This window comes from Petaurus breviceps, unplaced genomic scaffold (genome assembly GCF_028583685.1).
Source record: "Petaurus breviceps papuanus isolate PSGF00001 unplaced genomic scaffold, PetGlider_PUasm1.0 176, whole genome shotgun sequence".
Lineage (NCBI taxonomy): Eukaryota > Metazoa > Chordata > Mammalia > Diprotodontia > Petauridae > Petaurus > Petaurus breviceps.
The window spans coordinates 18,070,076-18,094,113 of NW_027185771.1; the positions used below are offsets into that span (position 1 = coordinate 18,070,076).

General features: G+C 37.8%; 1 protein-coding gene across 2 annotated transcripts in view; it reads left to right on the forward strand.

The window, feature by feature from the left end:
• The window catches only part of NAE1 (NEDD8 activating enzyme E1 subunit 1), a 51,527-nt gene that overhangs the window by 7,472 nt on the left and 20,017 nt on the right, over positions 1-24,038 (forward strand). The window contains exons 3-11 of one of the 2 annotated variants that reach the window (XM_069085823.1): positions 104-164; positions 5,167-5,197; positions 6,387-6,458; positions 6,851-6,930; positions 8,108-8,217; positions 8,973-9,082; positions 13,173-13,235; positions 13,635-13,698; positions 14,356-14,447. In XM_069085823.1, the coding sequence (XP_068941924.1) occupies positions 104-164; positions 5,167-5,197; positions 6,387-6,458; positions 6,851-6,930; positions 8,108-8,217; positions 8,973-9,082; positions 13,173-13,235; positions 13,635-13,698; positions 14,356-14,447 (683 nt within the window). The remainder of the gene's footprint in view (positions 1-103; positions 165-5,166; positions 5,198-6,386; positions 6,459-6,850; positions 6,931-8,107; positions 8,218-8,972; positions 9,083-13,172; positions 13,236-13,634; positions 13,699-14,355; positions 14,448-24,038) is intronic. The other variant, XM_069085824.1, reaches the window with a different exon arrangement.

Genomic DNA, 24,038 nt, shown 5'->3' on the forward strand with positions numbered 1-24,038 from the left:
TGTATATATACGTATATGTGAACATATATGTATGTGTGTATATATACGTGTGCACACATATATATGTATATAGACACATATTTGATTTTTCTTTTCCCTAAAGGTATTGGCTCATTTACAATTGTTGATGGAAATCAGGTCAGCGGGGAAGATGCTGGAAATAAGTAGGTTGACTTTTTCCCACAAATATACGCATTGAAGAATGTTTGTTTCTTTTCTTGTGAAACCATTTTACTTCCAAAGTATCTTACCTACTTCCAAGTTTGTAATAAAGAATACACATTTAAATATAAGATCAAGTCACATAAAATATTTTACATTTACTGCTTTACAGTTTATAGAGTGTTTTCAGGTACACCATTTTATTTGATCTGAGTAAGTGTGAGTGAGGCATTGTCTACTGTAGTATGAGCCAGTCTGTTTGGTATAAGAGGGAGTATTGAAGATGGAATCCAGAGTTCTGGGTTGGAGTACCAGTTCTACAATTTCTGTGACAGTGGGCAGTTAATTATCTTCTCTATTCCTCTATTTCATCATCCGTAAAAAGGTCATAATAATGTACTGCCACAAAGGTCCTATAACAGGAGAGGCACAGGGCATAGAGGTGAACCTTGATTCTCAAAGGCTCTTCTAGTAAAGCATAAGCTCTGGCAGATTCTACTTAACTGAAAAGGCTTTGAGTATTGTCCTGGTGACAGATGATTTCTGCTGTCTGCAGGCCAGTCAAGCTAAATGTGTAGAAGGTTCATCATCAGCAAATTGGCCACTGTGTGATGAATTTTAGGCTACAGTTACCTGTGAAAGAGAAACTATATAAAATAAGCCCCTGGTCCTGTGTCCCTTTCTAGTTTTGCAGTGGCAAAAGATGGGTAGAGTTGCTAAGAAAACAGACATTAATTTAACTGTTGATACTCTTAATCCAAATATCACTGCATGGATATACTACAAAAGGAACTCAATTGCATCAATATTGGCATTCTTGCTACAAATAAAACCAGAAGACAAAAAGAAGTTGCACCTAATTGAAGCATGGCTTATCAATTCTTCTCTGAGGTGAATGAAGGAAAAGATTTAATTTTGTTTCTGCAGGAAACAGAATCATCACTTTGTGGGCTATTTGGTAATTTTGCCTTATGATACTTATAATCACATGTAAGTAAACAACCCTCCATGAAGGTATGGTGGTAAATTAGATGCCAATATCTGTAGTGTGTGAGTATATAGGAAAATTTTCTCTTAAGTATCAGTGAGTCAGCAAGCTTTTTTAAGTGCCTACTCTGTGTCCTGCACTGTGCTGTCCACTGGGGATACAAACACAAATAACCATATTATTTCTTTTCTCAAAGAGCTTCCATTCCAACAGGGGATGCAACAAATACAGATAGAAGTATATATGGACTAAACATAAAGGGAATAAATACAAAGTGTTACAAGATAGTTGCAAGGGAGGATACTAGTAGTTGTGGGGATCAGAGAAAAGGCTTCATGTAGAAGGTGGTACTTGAACTTAGTATTGAAAGAAGAGAGAGATTCTTTGAGGCAGAAGTGAGGAGAAAGCATATTCCATATTCTCTAAGTCAAATCAATATACATCTTAATATTCATTGACTATGATATGAAGTTGGACACAGGATAGAACATGGAAAATTATTAAAAAATGTGATTAGGGTCAAGAAAGGAAAGAGACCTAAGGCTTAGAGACTATTTGGCAGCCTCATACCTTTATATCATAAGTACTTTCTTTAAATGATCATCAGAGGATGCTAAATGTGGCAAATAAAACAATATTTCTAAAAATGAAATTGAATATATCTGAAAAAGGAAATGACTGATTAGCTATGTGGGAGTTATTACAGAACCAGATGTTTGTATGAAGTCAGATCATTGCTTGGTAATTCAGTATCAACTTAGAAAAAAAGATAAAGATCTATATACAATGAAGTGGTCTCCAGCCAGACCTATTTAAATAAGCTCATTGAAATAAATAAATAAACTTGTCTGGAAAATGGACAAAAATAAGGATTTTGACTTCATTTCTTGAAGAAGGCTGTTAGAAAAGTTATCACAACAAGGAGGTCAAAAGAGCCTAGAAATCACCTTCATCAGTGAACACCTTATTTCCTTGCCAAATGGAGAGACAGACATGATAACCAGGCACATTATCACTTTGGAATACAAAACAATTTCCAAGATTGTTTCCAAAATATGGAAGATAATTTATTATGAACACAGTAGCTTCATAAAATAGTGATGATGGCCAAGGTACTTAAGAAACTGGGAAGAAGAGCTGGATCTGACAAAGAAAAGGAGGGACATGTGTTGAAGACAGTAACTTTTTTTTTGCTTTTTGGAGGGCAATTGAGGTTAAGTGACTTGCCCAGGATCACATGGCTAGTTTTTTTGTGTGTGAAGTGTCTGAGGCCGGATTTGAACTCAGGTCCTCCTGACTCCAGGGCGGGTGCTCTATTCACTGTGCCACCTAGCTGCCCCCAAAGACAGTAACTTTTTAAAGTCCTTAGGAGTTAATTTTCAAGATATCCCAAAGAGGAGAGGATCCCAGAAGAATGAGAAAGATTATGGATGGTAGTTACCAACAAAAACATTAGTAACTCCTATCCCATATATAGCTATATAGTAACTGCTATCGCAAGTGAGATAATGTTTGTATAGTGCTTAGCCCAGTGCTTGGCATATAATAGGTGCTGTATAAATGCTTATTCCCACCTCCTCCCACCATATATCTACTTTCTCGTCTTTCTAAAATCTTTGAAGAGGGGCTATATACACACATTGAAGGTTTCCTTAAGGAAATTAGGAGAAGGGAACGATCAGACTTTCTCAGGCAGTTTTCTACCATTTTCACATCTTCACTGATGTGTAAAGAATATAAGGGCAATCTTTGTCTATTGTTTGCTGATTATGTAAGAGCACTTGAGTCATTTGGGTAAAATATTTAAAGACTACAAAAATATACCAATTTTAAAGCCTACCCAAGGGGTCTACTAGCATTTATTTATAGCCTACAAAATTACATGACCTATCTGAACACAGAGATAACTTTAACAGACTGATAAATTTTAACATCAAGAAAAGCATCCAGAGTAGAGATGGACATCCAGGGTGTTCACTGCTGTCTTGTAGAAGGGTGCCCCGTGCAGAGTATAACTAATAGAGAGATACTTACGGACGCTGTTGTCTCTGTGTGACATTTTGCTCATTGCTTTAATCCTTTTCAGGGCATTCTAAATGATGGCTGTGATTACTCAGTGGAGATTGGTTTAGTAATACAAAAAAAACCAGAAAGTAGATTAAGAACACCTATTGACCAGATTGTGACTTACACATGAATGTGTAACTCATCAATGTTGTACATATATCTTGGACAGGAGGAGACAGGGACAAGACAATAGGGACAGTGGATTATATAGGAAGAGAGATAGGTCAGGATCGCATTGAGGAAATTGTGTCCGTTTTCAGGGATCCCTTGCTACATCAGTATGAGTCTTGGAACACCATAATCTCAGAAGATTCACAATTGCAGGTAACTCAGAAAACGACAGAAAGATGCCCAGTGGCTGGATGCAAGTGTCAACATATTACCAAAAAGGACTTGAATGGAGAAGTGTAACAAAAGGCATATATGCCCAGAAACAGACTGGTCACATGATTCAGTTTAACAAGAATTTATTAAGCTCCTACCACCTTCAAATCACTACTGCTAGGCATTAAGGATACAAATACAAAAACAAAACAGTTCCTGCCCCAAGGAGTTTACGTTCTATCAAAAAGAAAACAATGGAAACACAGATGAGTGAGTATAACATATATGTAACCTATGACCAAGATTTTGGACTCACACAGGCCAGGACCAGATCTAAGGGCCACCCCAAGAAGGTTATTTTATCTTCTGGGCTGCTTGTTGTTATGAAATCTTACAAAAAGAGGTAGACAGGTTAACCACAGGGGTCACACAACTAAAAAGTAACAAAGTTTATATTAGAACAGGCCTTCTTGGAGTGGCTAGGTGGCGCAGTGAATAGAGCACCAGCCCTGGAGTCAAGAGGACCTGAGTTCAAAATCCAGCCTCAGACACTTAACACTAGCCGTGTGACTTTAGGCAAGTCACTTAACCCCAGTTGCTCTCCAAAAAGCAAACACACACACACACACACCAAACAGTCCTTCTTATTCCTAGCTCAGTGTTCTACCGTGCTACCCCTATGAAATAAATTTTTTAAATATATCTTTGAATTTTATAAACTTTGAGTCACGTATTAGTTATTACTACTGTTTTCTTATGTATGCAACAATCCTAGGAACAGGAAGAAAAAACCTTGTACTGAATCTGATAAGTGCTTTGGAAGTTTTCTCATGGTGCCCATTCCCAAAAGAGGTTTAATTTAAAAATAAACTAAAAATAAATTTAAATTTAAAAAATATCTATGTACTGTAAAGAACATTATACTTAGAATTTGTAGAACTATAAAGGAAAGATATTCTAAAGCATATCCCATTTTTAATTTCTAGTATTCATATTCTTTGAGGAAATCTTTGAGAGTGTTTTCAGAGAATAAAAATGGGAATAGTCAAGGATAACGTGAATGCAGTTATATGTCGACTTTTCCTTTTTTTCTATAATTTATATTAGACAAATTTAAGTTCATAAGAAAAATGTAATAGTAAAACCATGTTTTCTTATCCATAAATAGTTCTTTGGTTTGACGTCCTGCATGAAAAATAAAATAAAAGTTCTATTTTTTGTTACCTTAAAATACTTGGTTAGCCTTGTTCATTCAGACGTGGTGCTTCTGAGGACAAGGCTTGCTTCCATTCCTACACTAATCAGTTGACTGTCCACAAACTGTGTGGCCAGGACTTCTCCCTCCATATAACCATCTCATAGATTTGTTTTATTGATCTAGATTAAAATGTGAAAAGATATGAATGAAATAGAAAAATCAGCATTATGTAAAGAAAGGTTTGACTTTCTTAAGGAATTTTATTCTTTTTCTTCCAGAAAATTGTTAAACTAAAATAATTTTATTATTAAATAACAATTGAAATTTTATTTTTCTATTATGAACTTGTGGATTTCTTTGTGGTACAATTAATATTTCCTTATGGTAAAATAAGATTTCAATTTCTCTCTTGTTTTGTCACTTTTAGTTTTTTTCTTCAAAGAAGCAGTATTGGAAAGGTAAAATCATGTTTGCTTTATGTATTTGAATATAGTTGTGTTTTGTTTGGAAATCCTGAAGAACTTTTTTAGTTCAGACTGAAAAAAATTGAATCAGATTATTTGTTACATGATGCTTATAAAGGTATCTGAAAATGGAAACATCTCTATGTAACTTGTGGGTAGTTATCAAAAGCTTAAATATGGAAGTATATGTAATACATGTATATACACACATATATAGATATATTTATTTGTTAAGTTTTTACTCTTTGCCATTTAAAGTTATATTGTGGTCAGCAAGAATGTTCAGGGCTTTTGGGGTGTTTTGATGTTTTATTTTATCTTGGTATCACAGGCCCTTAAATTTTTTTTAAAGTTGCATTACTTTTTAAATTTAAAATTAGCCAAAAAATTCTATATTTAAATAATTTTTTCTTCAAAATTTACTACTCTGTTTTCTTGCCTGAGTGCTACATGCCAAGCTTAAAATTAATCTTTCTTTGACTGCCAGGCCCTTGTTCTGATCATCAGTGGTCAGTCACTGTCTGCTTCTGTAGATGCAGGAAATTGGACTGAATTATACTGGCCTCAGAACTCACCCTGGTAATTAGATTTTAAAAATTAAAATAAAATATTAGATTATTTTCTTATTTGCCATTTTCTTATAAAAAGTACCAGATGTGTGGTTTTTTTTTTAAATTTCTTCTCTGGCGGCTAGGTGGCACAGTGAGTAAAGCAAGACACTTAACACCCAAACAAAAATAAACTAGCCATGTAACCTTGGGCTAGTTACTTAACTCCAATTGCCCTCCAAAAAAGGAAAAAAAAATTCTTCTCAATTGTATTCTGGTTAATTAAGTTTTTCACAGAAAGTCAGATCTTGAAGGGACTGTGGAAGTTATCCAGTCTCATCCTGCCCTTGTTTTATAGATGAGGAGACTTGAGACCCTGAGAGGTTGTGACTGCCTATGGTCACACAGTGGCTGAGCTGGACCAACTCAGGTCTCCTAATTATAAGTTCAGTATATATTTTAAGTGATATTTCCTTTTACTCTTAATTTAAAGAATAATTTTAAAGAGGATTGCTAGAGATATGCATGTAGTTTTAATAGCATTGCAGGGCAAGTTTTGCAATATGTATAGATTAGTAGTTTTATAACCAGACTATCCCTAACTTCAATCAATTGCTTTGTTTATTTTGAAAAAGAACCGAGCTCAAGCTGCCATGGAACTCTTACAAGAATTAAATAATGATGTCTCCGGGAGTTTTGTGGAAGAGGTGTGTGTATCTTTAACTTATTGATGCCTTTTAGAAACTGATCATGGAGTCATTTTCTAATTTGTTCACTTGATAACTGATGAAAATCCTAGGATTTGTTGTCTTGATTCTTAATGTCATATTAAGGATGAAGGGTGAGAACAGAAAAAACTGCAGAGAGCAACTGAGTCCTGAGGTAGGACAGAGTTGCAGAAAGAGTATTAGAGTGGGGATTAGTAGAGCTGGGATTGAATCTTAAATAATGTCATCCCTTAATGGCATCGTCATTGACCTGATTTAACTTTGGTAACAATGCCTGCATTATTTCCTGTTTTCTAACATTATTTGAAATTGTTCTGCCTTACTGAAATGTGAATGTCAAATTATTGGATTTTTTTTCCCTTCCTATTTAGAGTCCAGAAAAACTCCTAGACAATGATCCTTCATTTTTCTGTAGGTTTGATGTGGTGATAGCGACTCATTTGCCAGAAAGGTACATCTTTATGCCTACAGCCTTTGGGGCAAGGGAGGAAGGGGCTTTCATTCTGCTCTTAGACCTTGATTGTTTCTTTTTCCCAGAAAGGATGATACTATTCAGATAATGCATGAATGCTACATAGTAGCTTTTCCTTGAATGCATGAAGGAACACATTCAATGAATAAAAGCATGAATGCTTTTATAGTAAGCACCTACAAAGTGGTCTTCCCTGAAAAGACAGGCAGGGGAATAGTGGGGAAGTGGAACTTTTTTTTTTTAATATTGGAATAGTACCCTAAATATTTACCAAGATAGGAATATCAATAGCAGTTATGATTATAGAAAACATTTTGTTTAAGCCTAAGTGGTTTATAAATATTTCTCACCATTTAATTTTCTTGGGCTATAATAATGATAGAGATTTTGAAAATGTTTTCAAGCAGTACTCTAATAAGAAAAGTATGAAATTTCATCTCTTTCTAGTCCTAAGGATATATATTTGTTTTTGTTTTGTTTTGTTTTGTTTGCCTTTTGGAGGGCAGCTGGGGTTAAGTAACTTGCCTAAGGTTACACAGCTATTATTTTTGTGTTAAGTGTCTGAGGCCAGAACTGAACTCAGGTCCTCCCAACTCTGGGGCCAGCGCTTTACTCACCCAAGGATATATATATGTTTTGAATTTGAACCCATGTGCAAGTAAACATTTGCATTTCTCTGCAATACTTAATTTCTTTGTCTAAATACACCATTTGTATCTTTCCCTTTGTTGCAGTCAGTTAATAAACATTAATTCAGCACCTACTGTGTGCCAGGCACTGTGCCAAGTGCTGAGGATACAGAGAAAAGAAAAAAGACAGTGTCTGCCCTCAGGGAGCTCACAGTCTAATGGAGGAGACAACAAGCCAACAAATATGTACACTATAGACAGATAAAAAGTAAATACTTAGCAGAAGGAAGGCGCTAGAATTAGGAGTTTGGAAAAAGCTTTTGTAGAAAATGGAATTTTAGCTGGGACTTGAAGGAAAACCAGAAGCAGAGATGAGGTGGGAGAGCATTCTAGGCATGGGGGACAGCCAGAAGACATGCTTAGAACTAAAAGATATACCAGCTTTACAGTGCTTTGTTTTAATGCTGTTTGGGGTATATTTGTGTCTATTTTCTTCATATTTTGATGTATTTTGCTTTCTTTTGCAGTACATTGCTACATTTAGCAGAAATCCTGTGGAATGCTTGCATTCCTCTTTTGGTCTGTAGAACATATGGGTTGGTTGGTTATATGAGGATCATTATAAAAGAACATCCAGGTAAGAGAATTTAAAAGCAATTTGAATTTGTGTGCATGTAACTTTGATACAATTTTAGAAAATGAATTTTAGTTTTTTATAGATTGTCCCTATAAGTCTTAGTGCGTCTTTAAGCTGGGACTCATAGGGTGCTCCTTTATGTATTAGATGTTATGTTGACATACTTTTTGTTTTAATAACATTGAAGATGATTCTATGCCCAGAAGAATTTTTTAGAGGCATAGTTCAAATTTTATTAAAGCCGGGGTCATTATTTACTTTAGTTTTGTGATGTGCCCCGCACAAAGCATGAACATACTTGTTCTTAACTATCAAAGGAAAAATAGATACTGTGTATCTTGAGCAGTGAGTTTCATTAGTGAAAGAACAGTGTCTGCAAAGAGTTTGAACCCTGACTCTATTATTGATTCACTCTGTGACCTTGGACAAGTCATTTCTCCTTTCTTTGGGCTTAGTTTTTTAGTATCCATGAAATAAGACAGTAGATCCCAGAGTTAGAAGAGACTGTAGAAGTCATTTAGTTCAGCTCCATATTTTATAGGTGATGCACTTGAGGCCCATAGAGAGAAAGAAATGACTTGCCCAAGGTCATTCAGGAAGTAATCAGTAGAGCTGGGTTTTGACCCTAGATCTTCCAATGCCCTTTGTACTCTTGTGTCCTGCCTCAGGACTCAGGTGATCTCTGCAGCCCTTCCGCTCTCACCAGTCTTCCCTTAAGTGTACTCAGCTGGTCACATGTCTTGTTTGTTTCACAGTAATAGAATCTCATCCAGACAATGCACTAGAAGATCTCCGGCTGGATAAGCCGTTTCCTGAGCTCAGAGAGCATATTCAGTCCTATGATTTAGACCACATGGAGAAGAAGGTGGGTACTACATTTGCAGTTTATCTTTATGAGGAGAAATCAGCACATTTTATACATTGGTTTGCTTGTGCAATTGGTCATCACCGTTAAGGGCAGTTGTCACTCATAATGACATGGCTCAGGGTCTTGTCCTAGTCTTATTCTGTTCTAGGACTCATGACTTCAGAAGTTAGGCTGTGTATAATTTACATAGCCATGTGAATTCAATAAATATCTTCTCTAAGTTTATCAGTAACCATGTAAAGAAACATTTTTTCCTCTAGACCAGGGGTGGGGAACCTGTGGCCTCCAGGTCACATGTGGCCCTCTAGGTCCTCAGTGTGGCCCTTTGAGTGAATCCAGACTTCACAGAACAAATCCCCTTAATAAAAGGATTTGTTTTGTAATACTTGAACTCAGTCAAAAGGCCATACCCAAGGACCTAGAAGGACCTTAAGGTTACAGGTTCTCCACCCCTACTCTAGACTGAGATTACTAAGAGAATGGCTGTCCTTCCTCTCCAACACCCCCACCCCCCACATGTTTAATATATGGCCATCTTTTAAAGATAAGCTCAGATCCTATCTCCTCCAGGAAGCTCTCCCTCCTTCTCCCAATGAGGAATCACCTTGCTTCCCCATACATCTCATACTCTCTTCAGGTTGGTAATGATCTTTCCTTCCCTGAGACCTCAAACAAAACTTTACCCTTCTCTTAACATTTATCATGGGTTATTTTGCATTATTATCATTTGTACTTATGTCTTATCCCCATACTAGAATATAAGCTTTATGAGGGCAGGGAGTATAAATTATCTAAACATTGTTTCTCCCCCAGAACTCAACATATAGATGGTGCTTAGTAAATATTTACTAAATTAAATTGGAATCCTGAGATTTGAGTTCCAACTGAGCTGCTTTCTCTGCTTTGTAACCTCTAGGATCTCACTGGGACCCTGACTAAAGTTAACTCTCTGCCAAGGTGGGGGCAGGTGATAATAGCACCAGGCAGTCAGCTTTGAATTTATTAAATACCTACTTTGTACCAGGCCTGGGGTATATAAAGACCCAAATGCAACAATCCTTTCTCAGGTTGGGAGATAACACATACACATGTAAGTCTATGCAGAATCATTGCACAGCTCTGTAGGGAGGGAAAGAGCAAGCATTTGAGGAGATCAGGAAAAATTCCTGGTAGAAGGTGGTGCTTGAGCTGAGTCTTTGAAGGAAATGAGTGATTCTCTGGGCTGGAGATGAAGAGAGCACATGCTGGCCTGTGGGGACAGTGCAAGAGCACAGAGACAGAGATGGAGTGTTGTCTGGCCAGAAGGGAAGCATTGTATAATGAAGTTGCAAAGGTCAACTGAAGCCAGGTTGTGAAGGGGTCTAAATATGAACTGGAACAGTCTGTTTTATCTCAGAGGTAGCAGGAAGCAATGCACACCTACATTTAGAGAAAATCAGAAAGGGCAGCAGAGTGGAGCATGCGTCTGAGAGGGGAGAGTTAGAGAGACTGAGTAGAAGACCATTGCAGAAGACCAGACAGGATGTGAGGCAGAATTAAGATGGTGGCTTTGTGAATAGAAAAAAATAAATGAATATGTGTAGGAGCAACCACACTGACATACCCAGGATAGCTGCTAGCACAGGTTCTGGGATCTGTTTTACTAGGAAAGGTGGTTGTTTAAGTGGTCAAAAGTCTTTTTTAATTACATTCACTAGTTGAGGGGAAAAGTCAGCACCCTGAACTTCAGAGAAAATACAAGCAGAGAAATAAAGACCAACTGACAGGGCTCTGACTGCCTGAATCAACTATACATTTTACATTATCCCTGGATCAAGAGAGCCTTTACATCTGAGCAGGTGGGGAGCTCTGAACGTGTGGCCACTCAGAATCTCGACCAGGGAATCACAAGACTGTTCTCATAAGATGAAGGGAAATATAATTAGTCTTTCACAATATAACTACCATGGAAATGTTTTGTTTTAACTACATGTTGTAGCAGCAAGCACCCTAGCATCCCCAGGATGGCTGCCAACACAGGTTCTTAGATCTGCTTTTCTAAAGAAAAGCAACTCAAAATGGGTTAACAATCTTGCTTTAATCAAACATATGTCATTTACCTAGTTCAGGGGAAAAAGGTCAGCACCCTGAACTTCAAAGAATACAGAGGTTACAAGCAGACAAAAAATACAGACAGAGAAACAGATCAGCAGACAGGCTTCCAACTGTCTGACCATTACATCTATACCTAGTCAGTTATCAGAGAGGGAAGCATCAACATCTGGGTTTTCAAAGCCGGGGGACTCAATGGCTGCCCAGTGTCTCATCTGGTCAAATCACTCAACTCTTCTCAAAGTGAGCCCCAAAACAAAATCTCACATTGGGGTATATATATATATAGCCTTCTCCTGGCTTAGAGAATGTCACAACCCCCTTGACCCACTGCCCAATCACAGAGCACCAAGGTGTGGGCATTCCTGAAAACCAAGCCTCCCACCATAGGCTCCATGTGACCACATTCAGCCTATTAGGGGGCAGAGTATATTTTCAAATCAAGGAAGGTTCTCAGAGTCACTTAAGCCTATCAAAGGGCCTAGGGGCAGGGAAGATCTTAAATTCCTATTCCCATAACACACATGTACAACCTATGTTGAATTGCTTGTCTTCCTAGTGGGGGTGGGTGAAGAGGGAAGAAGGGAAAGACTCTGGAACTCAAGGTTTCAAAAACATGTTAAAAAAATTTGTTGGCTTTTTTTTTTTACATGCAACTGGGAATTAAGACACACAGGCACTGGGGTATAGAAATCCATCTTGCCCTACTAGAAAGTTGGGGGGGAAGAGGGGAAGGAGATAAGAGAGAACAGATTGGGGGAAGGGGTATTCGGTAGGCTTGCTATTTTGGGGGTGGGGGTAGGGAAAAGACGGGGAGAAAATTTTGTAACTCAAAATATTGTGGAAAGGAATGCTGAAAACTAAAAAGAAATAAATAATTCAGGGAAAAAAAAGAATTTTCTCATAAGCAAGTCCCCCAAAGCAAAATACCAACTCAGAGTATATTTATTCTTCTCAGAGCCAAAAGGTATCACGACCCTCCTGACTCATTGCCTAATTAAAAGTTAGCAAAAGGTGTGAAACCTTTCCTACAAGCAAGCCTCCCCTAAGCAAGCTTCCCTTAATGGTCTCCACATGAGGCTTATTAATGGACTGGGAAGATCTTAAATCCCATTAACATTACAATATGAAAAATGGCATGGAGGAAGACAGGGAAGAGTTGGCTACTTTATAGACTGTTTGCAGTGAATAAGAGAGGAGTAAAGCACGATGTCAAGGTTTCAATAAGGAAATTGGGTGGGGGGAGTGTTTTTCTGTATTTAAGAAATCCGTAGGACATGCAGTTTGAAATGTCCATTTGGTGATTTGTGATGTGAGATTGTATCTCAAGAGGGTGGCTAGGTGGCGCAGTCTCTTTCTCTCTACCTGCCTCCCTCTCTAAGATGGTAAGCAATCTGATGTAGGTTATACATGTGTGATCATGTAAAACATTCAAAGGAGGATTCTAAGAATGGAGGGGACATTCTTAGATGTAGACACAACAGGAAAGGAGACAGTAGATAAGAAGACACTGGAATACAGAGGAGGGGAATGATTGTGAGAGCTGATGAGAGGATCAGACACAGGTGGAGGGGTTGGCTTTGGTGAGAAAGGCCACCTCTTTATCAGAGGGCAAGATAATTCAAGGAGACTTAATTGTCATATGAGGGGCTTGTGGTGAATTAGTGGCCTCTGTATCACAGGGGGATGGAGGATGGATTAGAAAATGAAGAATAATTTTAATAGGAAAAATGAGACAGTAAAAAAATAATCTACCCAGTGACTATAATAATAGCTCCTGTTTCTGTGAGGCTTCAGGTTTACTGAGTCCCTTTTCCCTAAATCTTACAAGGATTTGAGGTTCAGAGAGGGTCATGCTTTACCTGCTTATGGCCTATAGCTAGGAGTGTTAGAGTGGGGATTCTAAACCAAGGCTCTTGGGTTCAAGTCTGTGGCCCTTTTATCAGCCATAACTGTGTATTCAGCCTTTTTCTGCTTTGTCTGCTCTTATTCTCAGGACCACAGCCACACTCCATGGATTGTGATTGTAGCTAAGTATTTGGCGCAGTGGTATAGTGATGTAAGTCTTTTTTTCCTGTTGTTTTTTTTTTCACAGATACTGTATTTTCAGCATTTTATAAAACACCAGCTGTTAGGTTTTTTTTTTATTTTTTTGGCTATTCTCTTTTTCCTTGGAAAAAAATTGGGTAGTTCTTTTGATAGGCTTTTTAATCAGGAAAAAATATTTAATTACAATGAATGTCATTCTGAAATTTTTTGAGGAGGAAATTTGGGAAGGTATAGCAAAACACTATAAAATGATCTTTTAAATTCACCCAATGATTTTTTGGTTATTTATTGAAAAACAAGTGAATATTAATTACTTTTGTGGTTGTGGGAATTTAAAGCATGTAGACTCTAGATTTTTGTGTATTGCATTTATATAACCATGTGAGGCTTTTTATTTTAACTACTTTAGAAGAATGGACAAATACCTAAAACATACAAAGAGAAAGAAGCCTTCAGAGATTTGATTAGACAAGGTAATGTTTTAAAATGTAATTGTGAATTGTATGGTATTCAAAAGAGCAAACAAATTTGTTTTTTGCTTGAAGCAAATGTTTTTATTTACTTTGAGACTGCATTTCTTAACATTTTTTAATACCTGTTCTCATCTGCTAGCAATATAAGCTCTTTTCCTTTAGGGAGGCTAAGTTCTATTTTTCTTTTTAAATTTTAATCTTATTTTTTCTCAATTACATGTAAAAACAATTTTTAACCTTTAAATTCTCTCCCGTCTTTGAGAAGGCAAGCAAGTTGATAAAGGTTATACATGTGCAGTCATGCAAAATATATTTCAGTATTATCAAGATCCATTTTTCATATGAAATTTAAAGTTTTTCATAAATTGTATCCATCTTAAGGTACAGTATACTGACTTGCCCCTCAAAATGTTAGAATGTGGGGCGACTAGGTGGCGCAGTGAATTGAGCACCGGTCCTGGAGTCAGGAGGACCTGGGTTCGGATCCGGCCTCAGACACTTAACATAAAAACTAGCCGTGTGACCTTGGGCAAGTCACTTAACCCCAAATGCTCTCCAAAAAGCAAAAACAAAAAAACCCCCAAAATGTTAGAATGTGAGGTGATAGGGAGAAAAAGAAGGAACAACTCATTTCTATGTTAATTTCTGCTCAAACAGGTATTCTGAAGAATGAAAATGGTGTTCCAGAAGACGAAGAAAATTTTGAAGAAGCTATTAAAAATGTGAACACAGCACTAAGTACTACTCAGGTACTGTGAGTATTATCAGCTCATTAAATAGTCAACAAACATATTAAGCACCTGTTATTTATCAGGCACAATGATAGATGCCAAAAACACAATGAAAGGCAAAAGGAGATCAAATTCTCATGTGGAAGAAACAAAATACAAATAAATGATTGGATAGATACAAGGTAGATACAGTGTAAATGGAAGGTAATCTTAGCAAGAAGAGACTTTGAAGGAAAAGGCAGGCTGGTGACTGGGAAAGGTCTCTTGCCAGAAGACGGGATTTGAGTGAGTCTTGAAGGGAGGGGTTCAAGGTGTGGAGGGAAGCATTCCAGGTGTGGAGGACAGCCAGTACAAATTCACTGATGAGGGAGATGGAGGGCCTATTCAAGGAACACTGAATAGGTCATTACAGCTGTGGAAAGATAGGAAGAGGTCAAGTGGTAAAGGGCTTTATTTTACTTTCTTATGAATGTTTTTTGTTAATTTAATGATCTCTTTCACCCCACTCCATTCATTCTCTTGTGATTTTAGCTTTTAGTCAAAATGACCTTGCTTAAAGCCACTTATTGAGTTAAAGCCTTTGTTGCCTTGATGTTCTCTTCTGATCTTTGGTTATTTTAAGTACAGCAGCAGGATGTTTATGCTAAACTTTAAATATAAGGCAGATTCTTCAAGTTGGGTATCTATTAGATGCAGTTCTACCAATAACTTTTAACACACATCCAACATTTAAACCACCAAGAACTTTATAAATCAGTCAGCTAGGTGGTGCAGTGAATAGAGAACCGGGCCTGGAGTCAGGAGGACCTGAGTTCAAATCCGTCTTGAGACACTTAACACACTGTTGTAGCAAGCACCCCAGCATCCCCAGGGTGTCTGCCAACACAGGTTCTTGGATCTGCTTGATAAAGGAAAGCAACTCAAAATGGGTTAACAAGCTTACTTTAATCAGTCAAACATATGTATAGTTTACCTAGTTCAGGTGAAAAATCAGGTCAGCACCCCAAACTTCCGAATATACAGACAGAATTATCAAGACAGAGAAACAGATCAAGTAGACAGTTTCCAAACTGTCCAACCATTACATCCATACCGAATCAACATCTGGGTTTTTCAAAGCCGAGGGGGGGCTCTCAACAACAGCTTCCCAGAAACCAGATCAAATCACAGAACACTTTTCAAAGTGAGCCCCAAAACAAAGCTACACATCAGGGCTTATATAGCCTTCTCCTGGCTCAGCGAATGTAACAACCTTATTGACCCACTGGCCAATCAAAAAGTATCTACTGAAAAACAAGCCTCCCACCCCAGGCTCCAGGTGCACTTTAGCCTAGGGGCAGAGAAGATCTTAAAAATTTACATTCCCATTACACACAGAAAAAACTAACCTTGTGACCTTGGGCAAGTCACTTAACCCCAATTGCCCTCCAAAGAGCAAAAAAAAAAAAACTTTATAAATGCAGCCATCTACGAAAGTGTACCCAGTAACTTATTATGTACATAACTATTCTCCATTTTATGTGACACTGCTCCTGATCATAATGACTTTTCTAGGTCTTTGCTTAACCGAAATAACATTCATGATATTTCCCCTACTCAGACAAAAGTCCGTTTTGTTTCTGACCAGTCCCCCCTTTACTCTTCCCTCTCTTATCACTCCTCCCCCTTTCTGTTATCCCCTTCCCCTCCTACTTCCATGTTGAGTGAAATATAGTTCTATACCTAGTTGAATGTGTATACCTATAGAAACCTCTTTAAACTAGTTCAGGTGAAAGGGAGGTTCAAGTGTTATCCCACCCCATTTTCCCCTTCACTAGGAAAACTTTTCCTTGCATCCCTCTGTTATGTGAGATAATTTTCCCCATTCTTCCTTTCCTTTCCCCCTTCTTCCAGTATATCCCTTTTTCTCACCTATCCATTCTTTTTAATATAATCACTTACTCTCATGTTTTCTATGTAGAGTCCTTCTAACTGCCCTAATAATGATAAAATTCATAGAGTTTCATGTAAATAGTTTAACTTTATTGATTTCTCTTTTCACACTCACCTTTTTATGCTTCTCTTTAGTCTAGTATTTGAAAGTCAGAATTTTTCTTCATAGCTGGTCTTTTCATCAGGAATGCTTAAAAAAGTCCTCTGTTTCATTAAATGTCCATTTATTCCCCCTGAAGAAATATATTCAGTTTTGCTGGAGAGATCACTTTCAGTTCTAATCTTAGCTTTTTTGCCTTCCTTTAATGTGAAAGCTGCTAAATCTTGTGTGATCTTAACTGTGGTTTCATGGTATTTAAAGAGTTTCTGACTACTTGAAGTACTACTTCTCTCTGACCTGGAAGCTCTGGAATTTGGTTGTAATATTCCTGACAGTTTTCTTTTTGGTATCTTTTTCAGGAGATGATTGGTGGATTCTTTCAATTTCTCCTTTACCTTGTGGTTCTAGGATATTGAGGCAGTTTTCTTTATAATTTCTTGAAATACAATGTCTAGGTTCTTTCTTTGATCATGGCTTTCAGGCAGTCCTGTAATTCCTAAATTATCTCTCCTTGATCAGTTTTCCAGGTCAGGTCTTTTTCTGATGAAATATTTCACATTTTCTTGTATTTTTCATTCTTCTGATTTTGTTTTATTGTGTCTTGATGTTTCATGAAGTTATTGACTTCTGCTTGCCCAATTCTAATTTTTCAGAATTTATTTTCATCAGTGAAATTTTGTACTTCTTTTCTTTCTTTTTTTTTAATGTTTTAATAGTATTTTATTTTTCCCCAGTTAGATGTGAAGAAAAATTTTAGCATTCATTTTTACAAGATTTTGAATTCCAAATTTTTCTTCCTTCTCTCCCCTCTTCTAAAGATGGTAGGCAAATTGATATAGTTTATACATGAGGTATCATGTAAGGAATATTTCCATATTAGTCACAGTTGTGAAAGAAGAAACAGATTAAAAAACATGAGAAAGAATAAAGTAAGTGAAAAAATATCCTTAGCCAGTTCTATTTTTTTAAGGTGTTATTTTCTTCAGTATTTTTTGTGCCTCTTTTACCAAGCTGTTAATTGTCTTTTCATAATTTTCTTGCACCACTCTCATTTCTTTTCCCAGTTTTTCTTCTGCTACTTTTATTTGATATTTAAAATTCTTTTTTAAGCTCTTTTAGGAATTCCTGTTGGGCTTGTGCCCAATTACCTTTTTTTTTTTTTTTTAAAGAGGCGTTGCTTGTAGCTGTTTTGACAGCATTCTAAATTTGTGGTCTGGTCTTCCCTCTCACCACAGTACCTTTTTATGGTCAGGTTCTTCGAACTTTATATTAAAGTTGGACTCTGCTGCTGGCGTTGGGGTACACTGTCCCAAGCTTCAGGCTTTTTCCATGTTGCTATTTTCAGAGCTAGTGCTGGAGGTTTGTAAGTTTTTGGTTTAACAAGGTTGTATGATTTGGGGAGAGGTTTGGTTATTGCTTTTCTGGTCTGTACTCTGGTCCTTACCCAGGAAAGGCCCCTACTCCCTTGGGACTAGAAGCCATATTGCTTGTTTCCCTGCTTCCCAGCAAATAATACTGCTTCTTATAACCCTTGATCCCTTGTGATCAAAAGCAGTATGCTTCTTAGGACCTCTAATCTTTTGTTATTTCAAGCACTTCTCTCTGCTCTGACACTGTGACCTTGAAGTAGGATTGGGCCATGAAGTTGCCAAACAGTGTTTGATCCCCCACCCTGAGCTAGCACAGTGTTTTTCTCACCAGTTGCCAGATCTGCTTATTGTCTCTGACTTGAGAACTCCCCAAACTGAGGCTACTGTTGTTACTTCCTCCAAGGCCCACAGCTGGTGTTGCCACCACATGGGCTCCAGGCCAGCCCCCACCCAGCGTCACAGATCTCTCCTTCTGACCTCTTAAGTTGTCTTGGTCAGTCTGACCTTTTGTTGGCTCTGCTGCTCTAGAATTCAATTTGAGGTGTTAATTTAAAAGTTGTTTAGAGGGAATGTTGGTAGAGCTTGGCTGCTTCCTCTACTCTGCCATCTTGGCTCTGCCCTTGGGCAAAGTTGGTGAAGGGCTTTAAATGTCAAACAGGATATATTTGATCCTGGAGGTTATAAGGAGCCCCTGGAGTTGATGACTATCAGGTTTATAAAACACTTTCTTGTAACAACTTTATGAATTAGCTCTGTTATTCCCATCTTACATATGAACAAACAAGTTCAGGGAAAGAAGAGACTTGCCAATCATTATACAGCTAGTCAGTGTTAGAGATCCAGAATATGAATCCATGTCTCCTAAGTACCAAGTCCATACTCTTTCTTCTATTTTAGGGCAGGGCTTCTTAAACTTTTTCCACTTGTGACCCCTTTAGCATTTTTAAACTGTGGGTTTAAGAAGTTGAAGAAACACTGGAGGTATCTCTCAAGTATTTTTCTTTTTCCTTTTAAATAGCATTTTCTTTTTTCCAATTACATATAAAGACAGTCTTTAATGTTCATTTTTTAATAAAATTTTTAGTTCTAAGTTTTCTCCCTACCTCCTTTCTCTCCTTCCTCCTTGAGATGGTAAGCAATGTGATATAGGTTATGTATGTTCAATCCTGTAAAACACATTTCTATATTAGTCACACTATATAAGAAGAAACAGAACAAAAGGAAAAAACTGTTTAAAAAAAGGTGAAAATAATATGATTCAATCTGCATTCAGATGCATTAGTTCTTTCTCTGGATGTGGATAGCATTTTCCATTATGTGTCTTTTGGAATTATCTTGGATCATTGTAGCTGAGAAAAGCTAATGCTCTCAGAGTTGATCATCACACAATGTTGCTGTTAATATGTACAGTGTTCTCCTGGTTCTGCTCACTTCACTCAACTTCAGTTCATGCAAGTCTTTCCAGGTTTTTCTGAACTCTGCCTGCTCACCATTTCTTACAGAACAGTAGTTACATCCATTACATTCATATACCACAGCTTGTTTTGCCATTTACCGATTGATGGGCATCCTCTCAATTTCCAATTCTTTGCCACCACAAAAACCTGCTAGAAATATTTTTGTACATGTGGGTCCTTTTCTCTTTTTTATCATCTCTTTGAGATACAGACCTAGAAGTGGTATTGCTGGGTCAAAGGGTATGCACAGTTTTATAGCCTTTTGGGCAGAGTTTCAGGTATTTTTTAAATTTCCTGAAGTGAAAGGATTTAGAAAAGAAAGGCAAATGGGTTTTAATAGAGTCAACATCTGTATAATAATTATGTATAGGAATTTGATTACATACTTTTAGATTGTAGGCGGTATGACTGAATACACATTTATAACACAAATAGAATCCTGTTTTAATGAGCTTGAAGAAATGTATTGCTTGCTGTATGCAAGCCACATTAAAATGGCAATCCATTGTAGCTAGCTAGAGTCTACAGAAGAGATCACAGAATTCTTTGGAGGTCTTCTAACTCCTTTCCAAATAAAGCAGATGTTAGTATATGTGCTTGTGAATGATGACAGATTGAAACTAGGAGATTTGTGTGAAAAGCAGTGTTCTGTTAGTCTAATGTGTCAGCCATGTAAGAAAGGTGCTCACCTCAGATGTCTCCTCATTTCTTACCCGACCTCACAACCTTGGGACTTTTCTGACTATTCTATGTCCTGGCTGCCACCCTACCCTACCCCACCTCTGCTTCTGTGTGCTATTTTCCCCTGTTAGACTGTAAAATCCTTGAGGGCATGAACTGTCTTTTTTTTAAAATTAATTTTATGTTTATTTTTAGTTTACATCATTCATTTCTTGTTTTGTTTTTTTTTTCCTTTTGGAGGGCAATTGGGGTTAAGTAACTTGCCCAAGGTTACACAGCTAGTTTTTTGTGTGCGTGGGTGTTAAGTGTCTGAGGCCAGAACTGAACTCGGGTCCTCCTGACTCCGAGGCCAGCGCTTTACTCACTACACCACCTAGCCACCCCTACATCATTCATTTCTACAAGATTTTGACTTACAAATTTTCTCTCCATCTTTCCCCTACCCACCATCCCAAAACAGTGATCTCACTGTATACCCCCTCCCCCAATTTGCTCTCTCCTATATCCTCTCCCATTCTCCCTACGACTTTCTAGTAGGGCAAAATGAATCTCCGTCCCCCAGTGCCTATATATCTTATTTTCCAGTTCTATGTAAAATAATAATAATACATTTTTTAAACATTTGATTTTAAAACTTTCAATTCCAGATTCTTTCCCTTCCTCCCTCGTCACCCACCCTTACTGGGAAGATAAGCAATTCAATATGGGTTGTACATGTGTAGCTATGCAAAACATTTCCATAGTGGATATATTGTGAAAGACTGACTATAATTCCCTCCTTCCTGTCCCGACCCCCACTTGTTCTGTTCTCTACTTTGACTCTGTCCCTTTTCAAAAGTGTGTGCTTCTAACTACCCTCCCCCCCAACCTGCCCTCACCTTCATCATCCTCCCTCTCATCCCCTTCTCCCTACTATCCTGTAGGGCGAGATACCCTATTTAGTATGTATGTCATTCCCTCCCTAAGCCAATTTCAATGAGAGTAAGGTTGACCCATTCCCTTCTGCCTTCCTGCTCTTCCCCTCCATTGTAACAGTTTTCCCTTGCCTCTTCTATATGAGATAATTTACCCCATTCTCTCTCCATCTCCTCTCTTTATATTCCTCTCTCACCTCTCAAATTCAGCTTTTAAGTATCATCCCTTACTATTCAATTGATCCTGTGTCCTCTGTCTATATATACCTGTACACATATATACACACACCCTCCTATATAGACATATATATGTATGTATACATATATATACATTTATATTCCCTTTGCCTATCCTCATACTGAGAAAAGTTTCATAAGTTACAGTTATCGTTTTTCCATATAGGAAGATAAATAATTCAACTTTGATAAGTTCCTTATGATTTCTTTTCCCTGTTTACCTTCTCATGCTTCTCTTGCTTCTTATATCTGAATGTCAGATTTTCTCTTCAACCCTGGTTTTTTCATTAAGAAAGCTTGAAAGTCCTCTATTCCACTGAATGACCATATTTTCCCTTGAAACATTATACTGAGTTTTGCTGGGTAGGTGATTCTTGGTTTTAATCCCAGTTCCTTTGACCTCCAGAATATCATATTGCAAGCCCTTCGATCCCTCAGTCTAGCAGCTGCCAGATCCTGTATTATCCTGATTGTGTTTCCACAATTTTCAAATTGTTTCTTCTTGGCTGCTTGTAATATTCTCTCCTTAATCTGGGAACTCCGGAACCTGGCTATAATATTCCTAGGAGTTTTCTTTTTGGGATCTTTTTCAAGAGGTGATCAGTGAATTCTTTCAACCTCTATTTTCCCCCTGGTTCTAAAACATCAGGGCAATTTTCCTTGAGAATTTCTTGAAGGATGATTTCTAGGTTCTTTCTTTGATCATGGCTTTCAGGTAGTCCAATAATTTTTAAATCATCTCTCCTGGATCTATTTTCCAGGTCAGTGGTTTTTCCCATGAGATATTTCACATTACCTTCTATTCTTTCATTTGTTTGGATCTGTTTAACAGCATATTGATTTCTCATAAAGTCATTAGCTTCCATTTGCTCCAGTCTAATTCTGAAGGAATGATTCTCTTCAGTGAGCATTTAAGATTCTTTTTCTATCTGGCACATTCAGCTTTTTAAGGCATTTATTGGCTTTTTGAGCCTCCTTTGCCATTTGAGTTAGTCTGTTTTTTAAGGTGTTATTTTCTTCAGTCAGGTTGCTGACTCGCTTTTCATGATTTTCTTGCATCATTCTCATTTGTCTTCCAGATTTTTCCTCCACTTCTCTTATTTGGTTTTCAAAATCCTTCTTAAGCTCCTCTATGGCCTATAACCAGTTCATATTTTTCTTGGAAGCTCTGACTTCATTGCCTTCCTCCTTTTCCATGCTTTATTCCTTTTTCTCCCCAAAAAAGGAATCCAAAGTTGGATTGCTGTGCTTGCTTTGCTTCCTTTGCTTGCTCATGTTGCCACTCAATTACTTGACTTTTGAGCTTTTTGCCACAGTAGAACTCCGTTTCCAGAGAGGAGAGTTTTGTCCCAAATTTCTGGGGTTTTCATAGCTGCTAGAGCTATTAGTTGGGTGCTCTCTTTGAAGCCTCCACAGACTCTGGCACCTGGTTATACACCCCAGAACCTCCACCCAAGACAGTGATCCAAATCCAAGAGTGATTACCCCTCAGAATGGTTGTTTGGTCCCCCTACAATCTGCAGGCCAGGAGCTCTGAAGCAGCCACATGGAGGCATTATCAGGGCTGCTTTGCCTCAGCCGGCTTCTCCCTCCAGGGGCAGAGGCTGGACCTTACTCTCAGTCCCCCTGTTCCCAAAGTCCACAGTGATCTTTTACTTTGCCTTTGGCACTTATGGTTTGATAATTCTAGAAACCACCACAGCTGCTGGTGACCCACTCTCCTGAATTCCCTCTAGCTGCAGCTGGTCAGGGCCACCCTGAGGCTAAAACCGTGGGGGCTGGGCTCTGCTCCCAGTGTGCTGCAACGGACCCTTCCTGTCCACCTGCTGGGCTTCCTTCAGTGGGAAATTTGTTTCTCTCTGTCACTTTGTGCATTCTGTAGCTCTAAAGTTTGCTTAGAGATATATTTTATAGGTATTTGAAGTGGTTATGGGGGGAGCTCATGGAGTTTTCCTGCTTATATGCCGCCATCTTGGCTCCACTCTTAAGCAACATCTGAACTGTCTTCTTTAATGTTTATGTTCCCAGAGCTTAGTACGGTGCCTAGCACATAGTGGGTGTTTAATAAATGTTTATTGACTGATTGCCAGAGAGGAAAATAGTAACTGAGATATATAGTGCTTTAAAGTTTGCAAAACCTGATGTTGCTAACTTGGTACTTGTTTCTTCTGCATTGAATTATTATTAAATTGTTTGAATTATTATGATAAATTCTTATTTTAATTATTTGAATTTTTATGAGTTTTGAATTATTTGATATTATTTTATTTTAGTTATTTAATATTTGAATTACTATTACAAATTCTATGAAATTTTATGTAGTTCAAAATGTTTATTATTTAAAAAAATAAATTGAGGTTGGAATTGTTTAGGGGAAAAGAGCCTATCTAGTTATGACTCCTGGGGACTATAAAATAGTCTAACTCATCAGGTGGCCCCACAGTCCCAAAAGTGCTTTCAGATCTCTTGGGCAGCCAAAGTACAGAGCAGTCACTCCAGGAATAACCACTTGGCAGCTCAGCTATCTCCCTCACATGGCAGGGCTTAGCTGAGCCATGACACTTCCCAGGGCTCTAGTACATTCCAGAATTTCTTTCCACTCTAAGCTGGTTCCTGTCATTCCACAGGCCCCCTAGGAATGTCAAAGTCTCTTCTCAGAAGGAGACTTAATAAGAAAATGTCAGGGCAGCCAGGTAGCACAGCGAGTAAGAGCATCGGCTCCAGTGTCAGGATGATCTGGAGATCAAATCCCGGGCTCAGACACTCAGCACCACACCCAGAAATAACTGGCCGTGTAACCTTGAGCAAGTTACTTAACCCCAATTGCTTAAAAAAAAAAAAAAGAAAATGTCTTGAAAGTACTTGGAATTACTTTATCCTTTCCTCTCCCATATAGTAAACGCATAACTATTTCTAAA